This window comes from Oncorhynchus keta, chromosome 10 (assembly GCF_023373465.1).
Source record: "Oncorhynchus keta strain PuntledgeMale-10-30-2019 chromosome 10, Oket_V2, whole genome shotgun sequence".
In the NCBI taxonomy this organism is placed as follows: domain Eukaryota; kingdom Metazoa; phylum Chordata; class Actinopteri; order Salmoniformes; family Salmonidae; genus Oncorhynchus; species Oncorhynchus keta.
The window spans coordinates 10,195,151-10,213,838 of record NC_068430.1 but is presented as its reverse complement, the minus strand read 5'-3'; the positions used below and the strand labels follow the sequence as shown (position 1 = coordinate 10,213,838).

The 18,688-nt window shown below is 47.3% G+C and overlaps 1 protein-coding gene across 3 annotated transcripts in view; it reads left to right on the top strand.

Annotated features, from left to right (window-relative positions):
• Positions 1 to 18,688, top strand: part of LOC118379254 (protein phosphatase 1 regulatory inhibitor subunit 16B-like) — a 171,820-nt gene that overhangs the window by 138,341 nt on the left and 14,791 nt on the right. For all 3 annotated transcript variants that reach the window (XR_008144038.1, XM_052526471.1, XM_052526472.1), the window contains exons 5-8: positions 2,259 to 2,362; positions 5,615 to 5,739; positions 9,221 to 9,346; positions 11,507 to 11,582. Coding sequence is in view for 2 of the 3 variants with exons in the window: in XM_052526471.1 (XP_052382431.1) it covers positions 2,259 to 2,362; positions 5,615 to 5,739; positions 9,221 to 9,346; positions 11,507 to 11,582 (431 nt within the window). In the remaining variant the exon portion in view is untranslated. The remainder of the gene's footprint in view (positions 1 to 2,258; positions 2,363 to 5,614; positions 5,740 to 9,220; positions 9,347 to 11,506; positions 11,583 to 18,688) is intronic.

The following is an 18,688-nucleotide window of genomic DNA, read 5'->3' as shown; positions in this document are numbered from 1 at the left end:
GAGAAATTCAATCAATTGGTGTTTTGTTGAGTGTGGTGGGAAACCCTGTATTAGACAGAATCTCCCAGAAGTGTTCATTTTGGGTTGAGACCTGGTGACTCAGCAACCTTACCTCATAATCCAATTACGTCAAATTTGGAATTGAACCTAACGTACATGTTTTACCCATTTAGTTCCGCCTGGTTACAGGGTTACAACAGAAATGACTCAAATGGTTCAGTTTAGATATTAAAAGTGGTTAGGGCTGTGGTTTGGGTGGAAGGCTCAAAACAATGCACTTTCCATTAACCTCTATCATCAAGTACTCTCCCTGCTTGAATTGTGAACTGCCGTGGTGCAGTGGTCTAAACACTGCTCTGTGGCTCTGATCCTCGTGAGTTTGAGCCCAGTGGTGTGCCATCTCACGGTTGGGGATGGTGTTCTTCAGCTTGCAAGCCTCCCCCTATTTCCTCCAAACATAACGATGGTCATTATGGCCAAACAGTTCTATTTTTGTTTCATCAGACCAGAGGACATTTCTCGAAAAAGTACGACCTTTGTCCCCATGTGCAGTTGCAAACTGTAGTCTGGCTTTTTTATGGCGGTTTTGGAGCAGTGGCCTCTTCCTTGCTGAGCGGCCTTTCAGGTTATGTCGATATAGGACTCGTTTTACTGTGGATATAGATACTTTTGTACCTGTTTCCTCCAGCATCTTCACAAGGTCCTTTACTGTTGTTCTGGGATTGATTTGCACTTTTCGCACAAAATAATGTACATCTCTAGGAGACAGAATGTGTCTCCTTCCTGAGCGGTATGACGGCTGAGTGGTCCCATGGTGTTTATACGTGGTCCCATGGTGTTTATACTTGCGTACTATTGTTTGTACAGATGAAAGTGGTACCTTCAGGCGTTTGGAAATTGCTCCCAAGGATGAACCAGACTTGTGAAGGTCTACAGTTTTTTTCTGAGGTTTTAGCTGATTTCTTTTGATTTTCCCCTGATGTCAAGCAAAGAGACACTGAGTTTGAAGGTAGGCCTTGAATTTTCCAAGCGGTTTAAAGGCACAGTCAACTTAGTGTATGTAAACTTCTGACCCACTGGAATTGTGATACAGTGAATTATAAGTGAAATAATCTGTCTGTAAATAATTGTTGGAAAAATTACTTGCGTCATGCACAAAGTAGATGTCCTAACCGACTTGCCAAAACTATAGTTTGTTAACAAGACATTTGTGGAGTGGTTGAAAAACGAGTTTTAATGACTCCAACCTAAGTGTATGTAAACTTCCGACTTCAACTGTATATAACTGTAACAAAAAACTGATTAAAGAACACCTCACTGCACAAAGGGGACTGTCTTGTATTGTAACGTGCATTGTACTACAGTTTGTTCTAGCCCTAGATGTTGTGGTAATGTACTGATGTGTAGTTGATGTATGGCGTTTTAAAAGTATGTATTTCAGTCCTTGAGTAATAATGTTCTGTACTATGTCTTATGTTATGTTTAATGTGGACCCCAGGAAGAGTAGATTATGCTTTACCAGCGGCTAATGGGGACCCTAATAAATACCATAACTATTACCTAACGTTAGCCATTTTAAATGTATTGATAAATACCATAACTATGACCTAACTTTAGCCATTTTAAATGTATTGATAAATACCATAACTATGACCTAACGTTAGCCATTTTAAATGTATTGATAAATACCATAACTATGACCTAACGTTAGCTATTTTAAATGTATTGATAAATACCATAACTATGACCTAACGTTAGCTATTTTAAATGTATTGATAAATACCATAACTATTACCTAACGTTAGCCATTTTAAATGTATTGATAAATACCATAACTATTACCTAACGTTAGCTATTTTAAATGTATTGATAAATACCATAACTATTACCTAACGTTAGCCATTTTAAATGTATTGATAAATACCATAACTATTACCTAACGTTAGCCATTTTAAATGTGTTCTTCAATGGAGTAAGTACTTCCCAAGGAATCCCGGATAGCACAAACCCCCAAAATAATAAATAATACTTTTTATACATGACCACAATCTGTTTTATTTGCTTAATTAACAATATTTGCTTAATTATCAATATACTTTGTATCCATTATTTACTCAAGTGTTTCCTTTATTTTGTCAGTTCCCTGTATATGACACTTAAACGCGAGTGAGTCCATTGGAAATGGAACCTACGACCTTTAGGGTTGGTAGCGCCATGCTTTTACCGACTGAGCCACACTTACCTCTTCTGTTACACAGTGGAGCGGATCTGTTATCGGTGAACTCTGACGGCAACATGCCCTATGACTTGTGTGAAGATGACCCCACACTGGACATCATCGAGACCGCCATGGCCAACAGAGGTGAGCAACACATTGATTTATTCTTTAGTGAGTCTAATTGAAGTAGGAATGTCTTTGTCGAGGGACGCCTGACACTGGCCTGAAGCCGTCATGGTTGACTGAACCATCGCTACCCTTTAGACACTTCATCTAAATGAACAATACTATTTTGATATGTAGAAGTGTTCCGCTTCACGTTTGTACGTATCTACATATAAGCCTACTTATTTTAAGTCAACCTCTCTAATCCAGTTGTTTGAATGTGAATTGGGTCCAGAAATGTACCCACATTTCTAATATATGTAAATAGTGTTTGACTAGTGAATGCCAGAATGTAGTTATTTTGTAAGATACTTCTCCCTATTAGCTGAAATCTGATTTTTTTTCAAAGCCATTTTTAGCTAGCTGTTCAGACCGAACATAGCATTGAATCATGGGAATTTGTTGAGCTATATAGACATTGCTTCCACAGAGTTTCTAAACCCAGAGACTTTGGGGAACGTTTGCTAAACAGGCCAAGCAGACCTGGCCAGGGGGTTTGGGGAACGTTTGCTAAACAAGCCAAGCAGACCTGGCCAGGGGGTTTGGGGAACGTTTGCTAAACAGGCCAAGCAGACCTGGCCAGGGGGTTTGGGGAACGTTTGCTAAACAAGCCAAGCAGACCTGGCCAGGGGGTTTGGGGAACGTTTGCTAAACAGGCCAAGCAGACCTGGCCAGGGGGTTTGGGGAACGTTTGCTAAACAGGCCAAGCAGACCTGGCCAGGGGGTTTGGGGAACGTTTGCTAAACAGGCCAAGCAGACCTGGCCAGGGGGTTTGGGGAACGTTTGCTAAACAGGCCAAGCAGACCTGGCCAGGGGGTTTGGGGAACGTTTGCTAAACAGGCCAAGCAGACCTGGCCAGGGGGTTTGGGGAACGTTTGCTAAACAGGCCAAGCAGACCTGGCCAGGGGGTTTGGGGAACGTTTGCTAAACAGGCCAAGCAGACCTGGCCAGGGGGTTTGGGGAACGTTTGCTAAACAGGCCAAGCAGACCTGGCCAGGGGGTTTGGGGTTTAACAAGTCAATGAGAGAAGTGGAACATTCTTCCTTAGTTGTTCATTTGATTGAAATATGAAGGTAGATTTGAGTGAATGTCTTAAGCAGCCGTACATGTTATTACTCCAAACTCGTGAAAGTGACAAACTGACACGTTTTCAACTCTATATCGGCGGAGTGCCTTTCATACGCAGTTCGGCGCGAGACGACCGTTAGACCCGATGAAGTGTTTCTGTGTATGAGTTTAGCTAGCCATCGTTGTCATAACATCGGGGATTTCTATTAGAGAAGCAGTTCCTGCCTCTCTTCATACTTTCTTTGTTGCCTCTGTTCTAACTCACGGACACTAGAGAAGCTGAACCAAGTTGAATTCTTCACAAAGGGTCGTTACAGCTGCACTCAGACAAAGACATGCTCCCATCATCACAAGTATAAATACTCCACTTTAGATACTCATCCTCCTCTCCAATCCTTACATCTTCTGGTTCCACAGGAAGAGGGTAACAGGATAATATAACCATTATTTCTCTCTTCAAGGGGATCTGACCTCCTGACCTCAACCCCTCCTTCACCTAATCCACAGATGTCCTCTCGTATCACCCATCGCATTCCCGTGCCTCTCCTCCCGTCCACCCAGCACATTCCACAGCCACCCTGTCTTTCTACAGATCTCACTCTTTTATATACTCTGTGTCTGATCTATCATGTCTTTAATATCTCAATGTTCAAAGTTTACCCAGAATCCAACACCTCCCTCAGAGGCACATGTTGCTAGGCAACCCCCCTGGACCACCACAAAACGTATTTTCTAGCGTCATGACAGTGCTGTTAGACAAAGCGAGTAAAGTGAACTTATTAACGTGATGTCGTTTTATTGGAATTAATGAATCGGATAGCTTTTGAAATAACTTACTCATCCTTTAATTGTCTTGACTTTTCTGTATGCCAGAGGAGATAAAGACATTTATTTATATACTGTCCTGGTTACGCAGCCACCATAGTCCCTGGAACCATGCTGGAACCATGCTGGAACCATGCTGGAACCAAGCTGGAACCTGCTGGAACCAAGCTGAAACCATGCTGGAACCAAGCTGGAACCATGCTGGAACGAAGCTGGAACCTGCTGGAACCAAGCTGGAACCATGCTGGAACCATAGTGGAACCTGCTGGAACCAAGCTGGAACCTGCTGGAACCTGCTGGAACCTGCTGGAACCAAGCTGGAACCATGCTGGAACCATGCTGGAACCAAGCTGGAACCATGTTGGAACCAAGCTGGAACCTGCTGGAACCAAGCTGGAACCTGCTGGAACCAAGCTGGAACCATGCTGGAACCTGCTGGAACCAAGCTGGAAACTGCTGGAAACATGCTGGAACCATGCTGGAACCTGCTGGAACTATGCTGGAACCTGCTGGAACCATGCTGCAACCATGCTGGAACCAAGCTGGAACCATGCTGGAACCATGCTGGAACCATGCTGGAACCATGCTGGAACCATGCTGGAACCAAGCTGGAACCTGCTAGAACCAAGCTGGAACCTGCTGGAACCATGCTGGAACCATGCTGGAACCAAGCTGGAACCTGCTGGAACCTGCTGGAACCATGCTGGAACCAAGCTGGAACCATGCTGGAACCAAGCTGGAACCATGCTGGAACCATGCTGGAACCTGCTGGAACCTGCTGGAACCATGCTGGAACCATGCTGGAACCATGCTGGAACCATGCTGGAACCAAGCTGGAACCATGCTGGAACCAAGCTGGAACCATGCTGGAACCATGCTGGAACCAAGCTGGAACCAAGCTGGAACCATGCTGGAACCAAGCTGGAACCATGCTGGAACCTGCTGGAACATGCTGGAACCATGCTGGAACCAAGCTGGAACCATGCTAGAAAGGGTGAAATGAAAGAACAACGGACAAAGGGCGAGGACTGTGCGGTTTATGTTGACAAGGTAGTGTGAACAGGGTACCGGTCTGTCTCAGTGTGGCTGGCTGACTGAGTGTCTGTCTCAGTGTGGCTGGCTGACTGAGTGTCTGTCTCAGTGTGGCTGGCTGACTGAGTGTCTGTCTCTGACAGTGCGGTTTATGTTAACAAGGTAGTGTGAACAGGGTATCGGTCTGTCTCAGTGTGGCTGGCTGGCTGAGTGTCTGTCTCAGTGTGGCTGGCTGACAGACTGAGCGTCTGTTTCTGTTTGCCTGCCTAACTGACCAAAATAACTTCCTGTATGTTTGATTGACAGGCATCACCCAGGAGATGATCAATGAGACCCGGGCGTCTGTAGAGAGGAGGATGATGGGAGATATCCAGGAGCTGCTGACGGAGGGAGAGGACGTCAACCACCATGATTCACAGGGAGCTACTCTGGTGAGTTTATAATATAATTAAGTAATAAGACCAGAGGGGATGTGGTATATGGCCAATACAGGGCATTCTGAAAGCATTCAGACCCCTTCACTTTTTCCACATTTTGTTACATTATAGCCTTATTCTAAAATTGATTAAATACATGTTTTCCCTCATCAATGTACACACAATCCCCCATAACGACATAGGTTTTTAGAAATGTTTGCAAATGTATTAAAGATTAAAAAAACAGAAATACCTTCTTTACATAAGTATTCAGACCCTTTGCTATGAGACTCAAAATTGAGCTCAGGTGCATGTTTTCATTGATCATCCTTGATCATCCTTGAGATGTTTCTCCAACTTGATTGGAGTCCACCTGTGGTTAAATTCAATTGATTGAACATGATTTGGAAAGGCACACACCTGTCTATAAGGTCCCACAGTTGTCAGTGCATGTCAGAGCAAAAACCAAGCCATGAGGTTGAAGGAATTGTCCGTAGAGCTCTGAGACAGGATTGTGTCGAGCCACAGATCTGGGGAAGGGAACCAAAACATGTCTGCATCATTCAAGGTCCCCAAGAACATAGTGGCCTCCATCATTCTTAAATGGAAGAAGTTTGAAATCACCAAGACTCTTCCTAGAGCTGGCTGCCCAGCCAAACTGAGCAATCGGGGGAGAAGGGCCTTGGTCAGGGAGGTGACCAAGAACCCGATGGTCACTCTGACAGAGCTCTAGAGTTCCTCTGTGGAGATGGGAAAACCTTCCAGAAGGACAACCATCTCTGCAGCACTCCACCAATCAGCCTTTATGGTAGAGTGGCCAGACGGAGTATGTAGAGTGGCCAGACGGAGTATGTAGAGTGGCCAGACGGAGTATGTAGAGTGGCCAGACGGAGTATGTAGAGTGGCCAGACGGAGTATGTAGAGTGGCCAGACGGAGTATGTAGAGTGGCCAGACGGAGTATGTAGAGTGGCCAGACTGAGTATGTAGAGTGGCCAGACGGAGTATGCGGTTTGATATACCACGGCTGTCAACCAATCAGCATTCAGGGCTCGAACCACATAGTTTATAATTTATAATATACCTACAAACTATAGATTATTGAGTCTATACAACCAATTTATAGGGAGACGGACACCGGGAGGGAGAGGACATCAACCACCACGACTCAGAAGGAGTTACTCTGGTGAGAGGGACATAGCCCCCAGAGTAGAAACACAAACTTTATTGTCCCTTTGTCTTGGACAACGACAAATCATATACGATGTACACTAGAGAGCCCACACAGATACAGGCTGGAGTACAGTTGTAGAACAGGCACCATCCAGACAGCATTCACAAGGCATAGGAGGCTCTTCTGTGTGATGCATTGGGGTTGGGGCTTATGATATCGTAAATTGGTTGCAAGGATTTGTCACAATCTAATACAAACGCAATTGGATGAAAATGGGTAAGGTACGTTACACGATACTACCCTAAAAATAACTTTAGTAAGCTTCAAGATTTACTCCCAAATGCCGAGGTTGAAGAAGATTTGTCCTGCAGCTTCATGACTCTCTGTTAATCTGTGTTTGACGTATGATGCTCACAGTCAAATTAGAGCAACACAGAGAAAATCTAGACCTCTGGCAGAGAGGGACATTCAACTGGTATTATTATATATCCCAAACGGCACCCTATTTTCTATATAGTGCACTATAAAGGGTGCCATTTGGGACGGATATGTTATGTAAGATGTGTTCGTCTTCCAACACAGTGATGTGGCATTATGTGACCTGCTCTTTGTTCCAGTAGGAGCTGAAAGGAATGTCAAGTAAGTCATGTGATCTGAAAATAAATAATGGTTGAATAATGGTTTTCGGGTCAAAGGTCATATAACCAATCAATGGCCGCACAACGTGGACTAGTATTAATGCATCTTGTTTACTGGGAAAGGTCACCCTTGCACAGACACAGACAGGCAGACACAGACAGGCAGACACAGACAGACAGCGAGAGAGACAGACACAGACAAACACAGACACAGAGAGAGAGAGACACACAGACAGAGAGAGACACACACAGACAGAGAGAGACACACACAGACAGAAAGAGACACACACAGACAGAGAGAGACACACACAGACAGAGAGAGAGACACACACACAGACAGAGAGAGACACACACACAGACAGAGACACACACACAGACAGAGAGAGACACACACACAGACAGAGAGAGAGACACAGACAGCGAGAGAGAGACACACACACAGACAGCGAGAGAGAGACACACACACAGACAGCGAGAGAGAGACACACACACAGACAGAGAGAGAGACACACACACAGACAGAGAGAGAGACACACACACACAGACAGAGAGAGACACACACACACAGACAGAGACACACACACAGACAGAGAAACACAGACAGAGAGAGAGACACACACACAGAGAGAGAGACACACACACAGACAGAGAGAGAGACACACACACAGACAGAGACACACAGACAGAGAGAGACACAGACAGAGAGAGAGACACACACAGAGAGCCTGATTGAAGATGTAAAACTCTGAGACATCCTAGTGACTTACTATAGGCACACCAGCAAGAGAGGCCAAGGGAGGCCAGGGGAGGCCAAGGGAGGCCAAGGGAGGCCAAGGGAGGCCAAGAGAGGCCAAGGGAGGCCAGGGGAGGCCAAGAGAGGCCAAGGGAGGCCAGGGGAGGCCAAGGGAGGCCAAGGGAGGCCAAGAGAGGCCAAGGGAGGCCAGGGAGGCCAGGGGAGGCCAGAGAGGCCAAGGGAGGCCAGGGGAGGCCAAGGGAGGCCAGGGATTAACTTTTTGGCTGACTCCCCTTTCACCCAGCCGGGATCTGTAAGGCTCATCCTCCATCCTCACTGCTCCAGTCATTTAACGAGGCAGCCAGTCCAGGCCATCCAGTACTCCTAGAATTGAGCAGTTTGGAAAACAAGTCAACATATTATTTTACTGTATCTAATTCATTTGAGTGAGATTCATGAGATCTGGCAGTGATTCATTCAGATTCATTTTTTTTTCTTGGCCCTGAAACAAGGTAATTTGATTTTAGCAATACAGATGAGAAGATGAGTTCACTCGAGGTTTATTTCTCAATTTAGTGGCCAGGCGTAAAGAGAGCATACATAAATCAACATACATTTTGCATCAGAGTTAGCTTCCTGCCGCGGTCCCGTCCCAGCCTGTCTGGTAGATCTCTGACAAGGCATTAGATATATACAGATAAGAGGTAGGGAATCATTGCAAATAAAACGATTTGTTAAAGTAGCCAACACTCTATATCTCTCAAATTCAAATCTGAACCTGGAAGACCGTAACACTGCCCCCCTTCCCCTGTAATCAGGGACTGATTGGTTACAATGAATGTTCAGGAAGAAGAGAGAACTAGCAGTAGTCTGGACCTGGTCGGGTGAGATTGAAACACCCCTGCTCTGAAGTGACTCTGTTCCATTGGTCTCCTCTCCTGTCACTCATGCAGCTCCACATTGCAGCAGCTAACGGTTACGTCCAGGCTGCAGAGCTTCTGCTGGAGGGAGGAGCCAGGATGGACCTGAGAGACACGGACGGATGGCAGCCGCTCCACGCCGCAGCCTGCTGGGGTCAGGTGAGGACACTAGTGAACACACGGACACACGGACACACACACGCGCACACACACACACACACACACACACACACACACACACACACACACACACACACACACACACACACACACACACACACACACACACACACCTGAAAGACACTGACAAATGGCAGCCACTCCACTCTGCAGCATGCTGGGGTCAGGTGAGGTAATACACACACAAGGAGGGGACAGAAACACCCACGGGCGTACACACACACACACACACACTGCAAAACAAGGTCACACACACACACTGCAGAACAAGGTCACACACACACACACACACACACACACTGCTGCACAAGGTCACACACACACAGATTATTATTTTTTATTTATTTTACCTTTATTTAACTAACCAGATCAGTAAAGAACAAATTAGTATTTTACAATGACGGCCTACGCCGGCCAAACCCTCCCCAAACCCGGACGACGCTGGGCCAATTGTCCTCCACCCTATGATGCATAAAAATAAACACACACACCCACTCTATACACATGTAACTGAGGACTTGGTGGACTGTATATTCTTTACATACATTACATTTAAGTCATTTAGCAGACGCTCTTATCCAGAGCGACTTACAAATTGGTGCATTCACCTTATGACATCCAGTGGAACAGCCACTTTACAATAGTGCATCTAAATCTTTTAGGGGGTGAGAAGGATTACTTATCCTATCCTAGGTATTCCTTAAAGAGGTGGGGTTTCAGGTGTCTCCGGAAGGTGGTGATTGACTCCGCTGTCCTGGCATCGTGAGGGAGTTTGTTCCACCATTGGGGGCCAGAGCAGCGAACAGTTTTGACTGGGCTGAGCGGGAACTGTACTTCCTCGGTGGTAGGGAGGCGAGCAGGCCAGAGGTGGATGAACGCAGTGCCCTTGTTTGGGTGTAGGGCCTGATCAGAGCCTGGAGGTACTGAGGTGTCGTTCCCCTCACAGCTCCGTAGGCAAGCACCATGGTCTTGTAGCGGATGCGAGCTTCAACTGGAAGCCAGTGGAGAGAGCGGAGGAGCGGGGTGACGTGAGAGAACTTGGGAAGGTTGAACACCAGACGGGCTGCGGCGTTCTGGATGAGTTGTAGGGGTTTAATGGCACAGGCAGGGAGCCCAGCCAACAGCGAGTTGCAGTAATCCAGACGGGAGATGACAAGTGCCTGGATTAGGACCTGCGCCGCTTCCTGTGTGAGGCAGGGTCGTACTCTGCGGATGTTGTAGAGCATGAACCTACAGGAACGGGCCACCGTTCTACTTGGTGTTCTCTCCCGTGTGCTGGTAACCGATGACAAGACAGAGGATTACGGTCTGGTTTAACGACGCTGAAGATTGACAGTACGGCCACGGAACAGCACAGTGTATGTAGTGTATGGGTTAGACAGACAGACAGACAGACAGACAGGCAGACAGACAGACAGACAGACAGACAGACAGACAGACAGACAGACAGACAGACAGACAGACAGACAGACAGACAGACAGACAGACAGCCAGCAGGACACTAGGAGAAAGGAGCACCTGACTATTAGGGAGTCAGCTAGCAGGACACTAGGAGAAAGGAGCACCTGACTATTAGGGAGTCAGCTAGCAGGACACTAGCTAGCAGGACACTAGGAGAAAGGCCCCTGACTATTAGGGAGTCAGCTAGCAGGACACTAGGAGAAAGGAGCACCTGACTATTAGGGAGTCAGCTAGCAGGACACTAGGAGAAAGGAGCACCTGACTATTAGGGAGTCAGCTAGCAGGACACTAGGAGAAAGGAGCACCTTACTATAAGGGAGTCAGCTTGCAGTTTGAAAGTTGTCTTCTTGCCCATGCCCCAGCTGTCCATACTGTGCAGTGCTACTATAACTAGGAGAAGGTGAGGCTTGGTGTCGTGTATGATCGGACCAGGTCCAGACTTCACAGGAAACTCGATCCATCTCAGGGAGTTAACATCTTTATCCAGCTCGAAGGACTGAGGACTCGGTGGACTGTATATTCTTTAGCTTAGGTTGGACTTGATGTGCCCTTACCAGCACAAGGGAGAGAACTTGCTCAGTAAAACCTAACCTAAAGAATATACAGTCCACCAAGTCCTCAGTTCCTGCAGATGATTGTGGATAGCTGTGTAAATACTGATAGTCTCTATGGTTCCAGATGCATGTAGCAGAGCTGCTGGTTTCTCACGGTGCCAGTCTCAATGCCAAGACCTTCCTAGAGGAGACTCCCATTGGTAAGTCTGCCCTAACACTAAAACCTACCTACCTTCCTAGAGGAGACTCCCATTGGTAAGTCTGCCTCAACCCTAAAACCTACCTACCTTCCTACCTACATAAGCCTAAACCTACCTACCTAACCCTACTTGCCTATCTACCTACCTACCTACCTACCTACCTACCTACCTACCTACCTACATAAACCTACCTACCTATCTACCTAATCTATCTACCTACATAACCCTAAACCTACCTACCTACCTAACCCTACCTACCTACCAAACCCTATCTACCTACCTAACCCTAAACCCCTACCTACCTTCCTACCTACCTACCTACCTACTTACATAACCCTAAACCCTACCATCTACAGTTGAAGTCGGAAGTTTACATACACTTAGGTTGGAGTCATTAAAACTCGTTTTTCAACCACTCCACAAATTTCTTGTTAACAAACTATAGTTTTGGCAAGTCGGTTAGGACATCTACTTTGTGCATGACACAAGTCATTTTTCCAACAATTGTTTACAGACAGATTATTTCACTGTATCACAATTGAGATCATTTGAGTCAATTGTAGGTGCACCTGTGGATGTATTTCAAGGCCTACCTTCAAACTCAGTGCCTCTTTGCTTGACATCATGGGAAAATCAAAAGATATCAGCCAAGACCTCAGAAAAGAATTGTAGACCTTCACAAGTCTGGTTCATCCTTGGGAGCAATTTCCAAATGCCTGAAGGTACCACATTCATCTGTACCAACAATAGTACGCAGGTATAAACACCATAGGACCACGCAGCCTTCATACCGCTCAGGAAGGAGACGTGTCCTGTCTCCTAGAGATGAATGTACTTTGGTGTGAAAAGGGCAAATCAATCCCAGAATAACAGCAAAGGACCTTGGGAAGATGCTGGAGGAAACAGGTACAAAAGTATCTATATCTGTCAGGCATATGTGTATAGGTGGCAGTTGTAACCTATAACATACCTTGTTCACTCTCCTCGGGACTTTAAACGGCCCCACAAACCGCGGACCCAGCTTCCGGCAGAGAGGGGCAGGTTTCGGGTCGAGAGCCAGACCCTGCCCCCTGGTGCGAACACTGGGGCCTCACTGCGGCGACGGTCTGCGCCAATTTTCTGGCGCCTTATGGCACGCTGAAGGTGAACGTGGGCTGCCTCCCAGGTTTCCTCAGCGTGCCGAAACCAATTGTCCACTGCAGGGGCCTCGGTCTGGCTCTGATTCCAAGGAGCCAGAACCGGCTGATACCCTGATACACATTGAAAAGGAGTAAGGTTAGTGGAGGAGTGACGTAGCGAGTTCTGAGCCATCTCTGCCCAGGTCACGAACTTCGCCCACTCCTCCGGCCGATCCTGGCAATAAGACCGCAGAATCCTACCCACATCCTGGTTAACTCTCTCCACCTGCCCATTACTCTTGGGGTGAAAACCTGAGGTAAGACTAACCGAGATCCCCAGACGCTCCATGAACGCCTTCCAGACCCTTGATGTGAACTGGGGACCCCGATCAGACACTATATCCTCAGGCACCCCATAGTGCCAGAAAACGTGTGTAAATAGGGCCTCTGCAGTTTGTAAGACCGTAGGGAGACCGGGCAAAGGGAGGAGACGACAGGACTTTGAAAACCGATCCACAACGACCAGCATCGTGGTGTAACCCTGTGAAGGTGGAAGATCAGTCAAAAAATCCACAGCCGTTGAGGAACGGGTAGAGGTTGTAGCTTACCTCTGGGCAGGTGTCTAGGAGCCTTGCACTGGGTGCACACCGAGCAGGAAGAAACATAAATCCTCACGTCCTTAGCTAAAGTGGGCCACCAGTACCTCCCTTCAAGACAGCGCATCGTCCGACCTATCCCAGGATGACCAGAGGAGGGTGACGTGTGAGCCCAATAGATCAGTCGGTCGCGGACAGCAGACGGAACGTACAGACGACCAGCTGGATACTCAGGGGGAGAGGGCTCTGCACGTGATGCCCGCTCAATGTCCGCGTCCAGCTCCCACACTACAGGCGCCACCATACACGAAGCTGGGAGTATGGGAGTGGGATCCATGGATCGCTCCTCTGTGTCATACAGCCGAGACAATGCGTCTGCCTTAACGTTCTGGGAGCCTGGTCTGTAAGAAAGAGTAAACACAAAACGAGTGAAAAACATGGCCCACCTTGCCTGCCTAGGATTCAATCTCTTCGCCTGCCGGATGTACTCCAGATTGCGGTGGTCAGTCCAGATGAGAAAAGGGTGTTTAGCCCCCTCAAGCCAATGCCTCCACACCTTCAAGGCTTCTACGACAGCTAACAGCTCTCGGTTCCCCACATCATAGTTTCGCTCCGCTGGGCTGAGCTTCTTCAGAAAGAAAGCACAGGGGCGAAGCTTCAGTGGCGCACCCGAACGCTGAGAGAGCACTGCTCCTATCCCAGCTTCGGATGCGTCCACCTCCACTATGAATGGCAAAGAGGGATCCGGATGAGCCAGCACAGGCACCGAGGTAAGCAGAGTCTTCAGGTGCTCAAAAGCCCTGTTCGCCTCAGCCGACCACTGCAAGCGCACCGGCCCCCCTTTAGCAGTGAGGTAATGGGAGCTGCCACCTGACCAAAACCCCGGATAAACCTCCGGTAGTAATTGGCAAACCCCAAAAAACGCTGCAACTCCTTTACCGTGGTTGGAGTCGGCCAATTACACACGGCTGTAATGCGGTCGCTCTCCATCTCCACTCCTGAAGTGGAAATCCGATGCCCTAGGAAGGAGATGGATTGTTGGAAGAACAAGCATTTCTCAGCCTTGACATATAGATCATGCTCCAACAGGCGACCAAACACCCACCAGGGACACATGCTCGGCGCGTGTAGCAGAGTATATCAGAATATCATCGATATACACCACTACACCCTGCCCGTGCAGGTCCCTGAAGATCTCATCTACAAATGATTGGAAAACTGATGGAGCATTCATCAACCCATATGGCATGACAAGGTACTCATAATGACCTGAGGTGGTGCTAAATGCCGTCTTCCACTCATCATCCTTTCCGAATACGCACCAGATTGTACGCACTCCTGAGATCCAATTTTGTGAAAAAACGTGCCCCGTGCATTAACTCAATAACCGTATTGATCAGAGGTAGCGGGTAACTATATTTCACTGTGATTTTATTAAGACCTCGATAATCAATGTACGGGCGTAAACCGCCATCCTTTTTTTTCACAAAAAAGAAACTCGAAGAGACGGGTGAAATGGATGGCCGAATGAACCTCTGATGCAGGGAATCAGAGACATATGTCTCCATAGCCTCCGTCTCCGCTTGCGACAGGGATACACGTGACTCTTGGGATATGCAGCGTCTACCAGGAGATCTATCGCACAATCCCCCCGTCGATGAGGTGGTAATTGAGTCGCCTTCTTTTTACAGAAGGCGAGAGCCAAATCGGCATATTCGGGGGGAATGCGCACGGTGGAGACCTGGTCTGGACTTTCCACCGTAGTTGCACCAACGGAAACCCCTATACACCTACCTGAGCATTCTTGTGACCACCCCGTGAGAGCCCTCTGTGGCCAAGAAATAGTGGGGTTATGGCAAGCTAACCAGGGTAGGCCTAGCACCACAGAATACGCAGGAGAATCAATAAGGAAAAGACTAATCTTCTCCTTGTGACCCTCCTGCGTTATCATACACAAAGGTGCGGTGACCTCCCTGATAAACCCTGACCCTAATTGTCGACTATCTAAGGCATGAATAGGGAAAGGCATATCCACAGGAACAATAGGGATCCCTAAACTATGAGCTAGACTTTTATTAATGAAATTCCCAGCCGCACCTGAATCTACTAGCGCCTTATACTGGGAATGCAGTGAAAAATCAGGAAAAGAGACAGAGACAAACATTAGTGCAGCAGAGGGCTCTGGATGAGAATGGTGCCTACTCACCTGGGATGATGCCAGAATGCCCTGCTTGCCTTCTCTATTCCCAGAGGAACCAACCCGGCACCGACCAGCAGTGTGCCCTCTGCGACCATGAATGGTGCTCGAGGGAGAACCCCCTCCGGTCTCCCTGCGCACCATCCCTCCCAATTCCATAGGTTCGGGAGAGAGGGTGCGGGAGGATGGAACAACCAGACCCCGATCTAGACGTCCACGAGTAGCCAGCATGTTGTCCAGCTTGATGGACATGTCCACCAGCTGGTCGAAGGTGAGGGTGGTGTCTCTACAGGCCAGCTCCCGACGGACGTCCTCGCGTAGACTACAACGGTAATGGTCGATCAGGGCCCTGTCGCTCCATCCAGCGCCGGCAGCCAAGGTCCTAAACTCCAAAGCAAAATCCTGTGCACTCCTCGTCTCCTGCCTTAGATGATAGAGGAGCTCCCCCGCTGCTTTGCCTTCAGGTGGGTGATCGAATACTATCCGGAATTGGCAGGTGAACTCCTCAAAATGGTCCAACGATGCATCCTCCCTTCTACACACAGCGCTGGCCCATTCCAGGGCTTTCCCGGTGAGGCATGAGACGAGGGCGTAACTCTTCTCACGGTCAGATGGTACTGGGGAAGCCGTGGCTAGATATAAGTTCAGCTTAAGGAGGAAACCCTGGCAGCCGGCAATATCTCCGTTGTATCCCGTGGGTAGGGATAAATGGATCTTCGATTCCGAAGAGGACAAAACGTTCAAGGGAGATTCCGGTTGTGGTGGTGGTGGCGCTGGAGAAACTCCCTGTCTCTCCCAGCGAATCATATTCTGGACAATGCGATCCATGACGGAGCTGATACAGTCAAGCTCCCTCGCTTGTTCCTGAATGCGTTCCTCCAGCTCCATGAGCATAGTGTCCTCTCCTGCTGACTTCATATTGTGTAGTCAGAGATTCTGTCAGGCATATGTGTATAGGTGGCAGGGAAGTCAGGCCGAGGAGAGTCAAACGGAGTGTAAAATGGAGTCTTTTAATAATGTCCTAATAACATGCTCCATAACACTAAACAGGAAAAGAACATAAACAAAATATGGGTACGAAGACCCGACGCGCACCTATACAACAAACAACACTACACTGACAATAAACAATCTCTGACAAAGACATGAGGGGAAACAGAGGGTTAAATACACAACAGGTAATGAATGGGATTGAAAACAGGTGTGTGGGAAGACAAGACAAAACCAATGGAAAATGGATCAATGATGGCTAGAAGACCGGTGACGTCGAACGCCGAGCACCGCCCGATCAAGGAGAGGCAACGACTTCGGCAGAAGTCGTGACAATATCCACAGTAAAACGAGTCCTATATCGACATAACCTGAAAGGCTGCTCAGCAAGGAAGAAGCCACTGCTTAAAAACCGCCATAAAAAAGCCAGACTACGGTTTGCAACTGCACATGGGGACAAAGATCGTACTTTTTTGGAGAAATGTCCTCTGGTCTGATGAAAAAAAATAGAACTGTTTGGCCATAATGACTGTCGTGTTTGGAGGAAAAAAGGGGAGGCTTGCAAGCCGAAGAACACCATCCCAACTGTGAAGCACGGGGGTGGCAGCATCATGTTGTGGGGTGCTTTGCTGCAGGAGGGACTGGTGCATATATTGAATATATTGAAGCACCATCTCAAGACATCAGTCAGAAAGTTAAAGCTTGGTCGCAAATTGGTCTTCCAAATGGACAATGACCCCAAGCATAGTTCCAAAGTTGTGGCAAAATGGCTTAAGGACAACAAAGTCAAGGTATTGGAGTGGCCACAAAGCCCTGACCTCAATTCTATAGAAAATTTGTGGGCAGAACTGATAAAGCGTGTGCGAGCAAGGAGGCCTACAATCCTGACCTAGTTACACCAGCTCTGTCACGAGGAATGGGCCAAAATTCACCCAACTTATTGTGGAAAGCTTGTGGAAGGCTACCCGAAACGTTTGACCCAAGTTAAACACTTTAAAGGCAATTCCTACCAAATACTAATTGAGTGTATGTAAACTTCTGACCCACAGGAATGTGATGAAAGAAATAAAAGCTGAAATAAATAATTATCTCTACTATTATTCTGACATTATTCTGACACTTAAAATAAAGTGGTGATCCTAAATGACCCAATACAGGGAATTTTTACAAGGATCAAATGTCAGGAATTGTGAAAAACTGAGTTTAAATCTATTTGGCTAAGGTATATGTAAACTTCCGTCTTCAACTGTATGTAACCCTAAACCCATTCCTACCTTCCTATATAACCCCAACCCCTTCCTACCTACATAAACCTACCTACATAACCCTAACCCTACATAATCCTACATACATAACCCTAACCCTATCTACCTACCTACATAATCCTAAATCTTACCTATCTACATAACCCTAACCCTACATAACCCTAAATCTACCTACATAACCCTACTTACATAACCCTAACCCTAGCCCTACCTACCTACATAACCCTAAACCCTACCTACCTAACCCTACCTACCTACTTACATAACCCTACCTACCTACATAACCCTACCTACCTACATAACCCTACCTACCGACATAACCATAAAACCTACCTACCCACATAACCCTACCTACCTACCTACATAACCCTAAACCCTACCTACCGACATAACCCTAAACTTACTGTTATGCAGATGAATGAGGACCCAAAAGCGACTTGGCGAAAACAGAGTCTTTATTCCAGTAAAGGATAAGAGCACTACTCCTGGACAATCAGAGCAGAAAACAAAACATAAAAACTTAAATCCACTCGTAGTGACGAGGACAGACTGGAGACTCGACCATTAACTGTAGGTTGCCTCGGGAAGGCACCGACCGTAGCGGACTCAGACACCTGCTCACACGCAGCATCTGAAGGAGACAAGACACGACAGGGCGAGACCAAGACACAGCACAGCGAACATCATACAAGGATCCGACAAGGACAGAAGCGGAAAACAAGGGGAGAAATAGGGACTCTAATCAGAGGACAGAATAGGGGACAGGTGTGAAAAGACTAAATGAGTGAGTTAGGAGAATGAGGAACAGCTGGGAGCAGGAACGGAACATAGAGAGAGGAGAGAGAGGGAAGGAGAGAGAAAATAGGGAACGAACCTAATAAGACCAGCAGGGGAAACGAACAGAAGGGAAAGCATAATGACAAGACAATATAAGACAAAA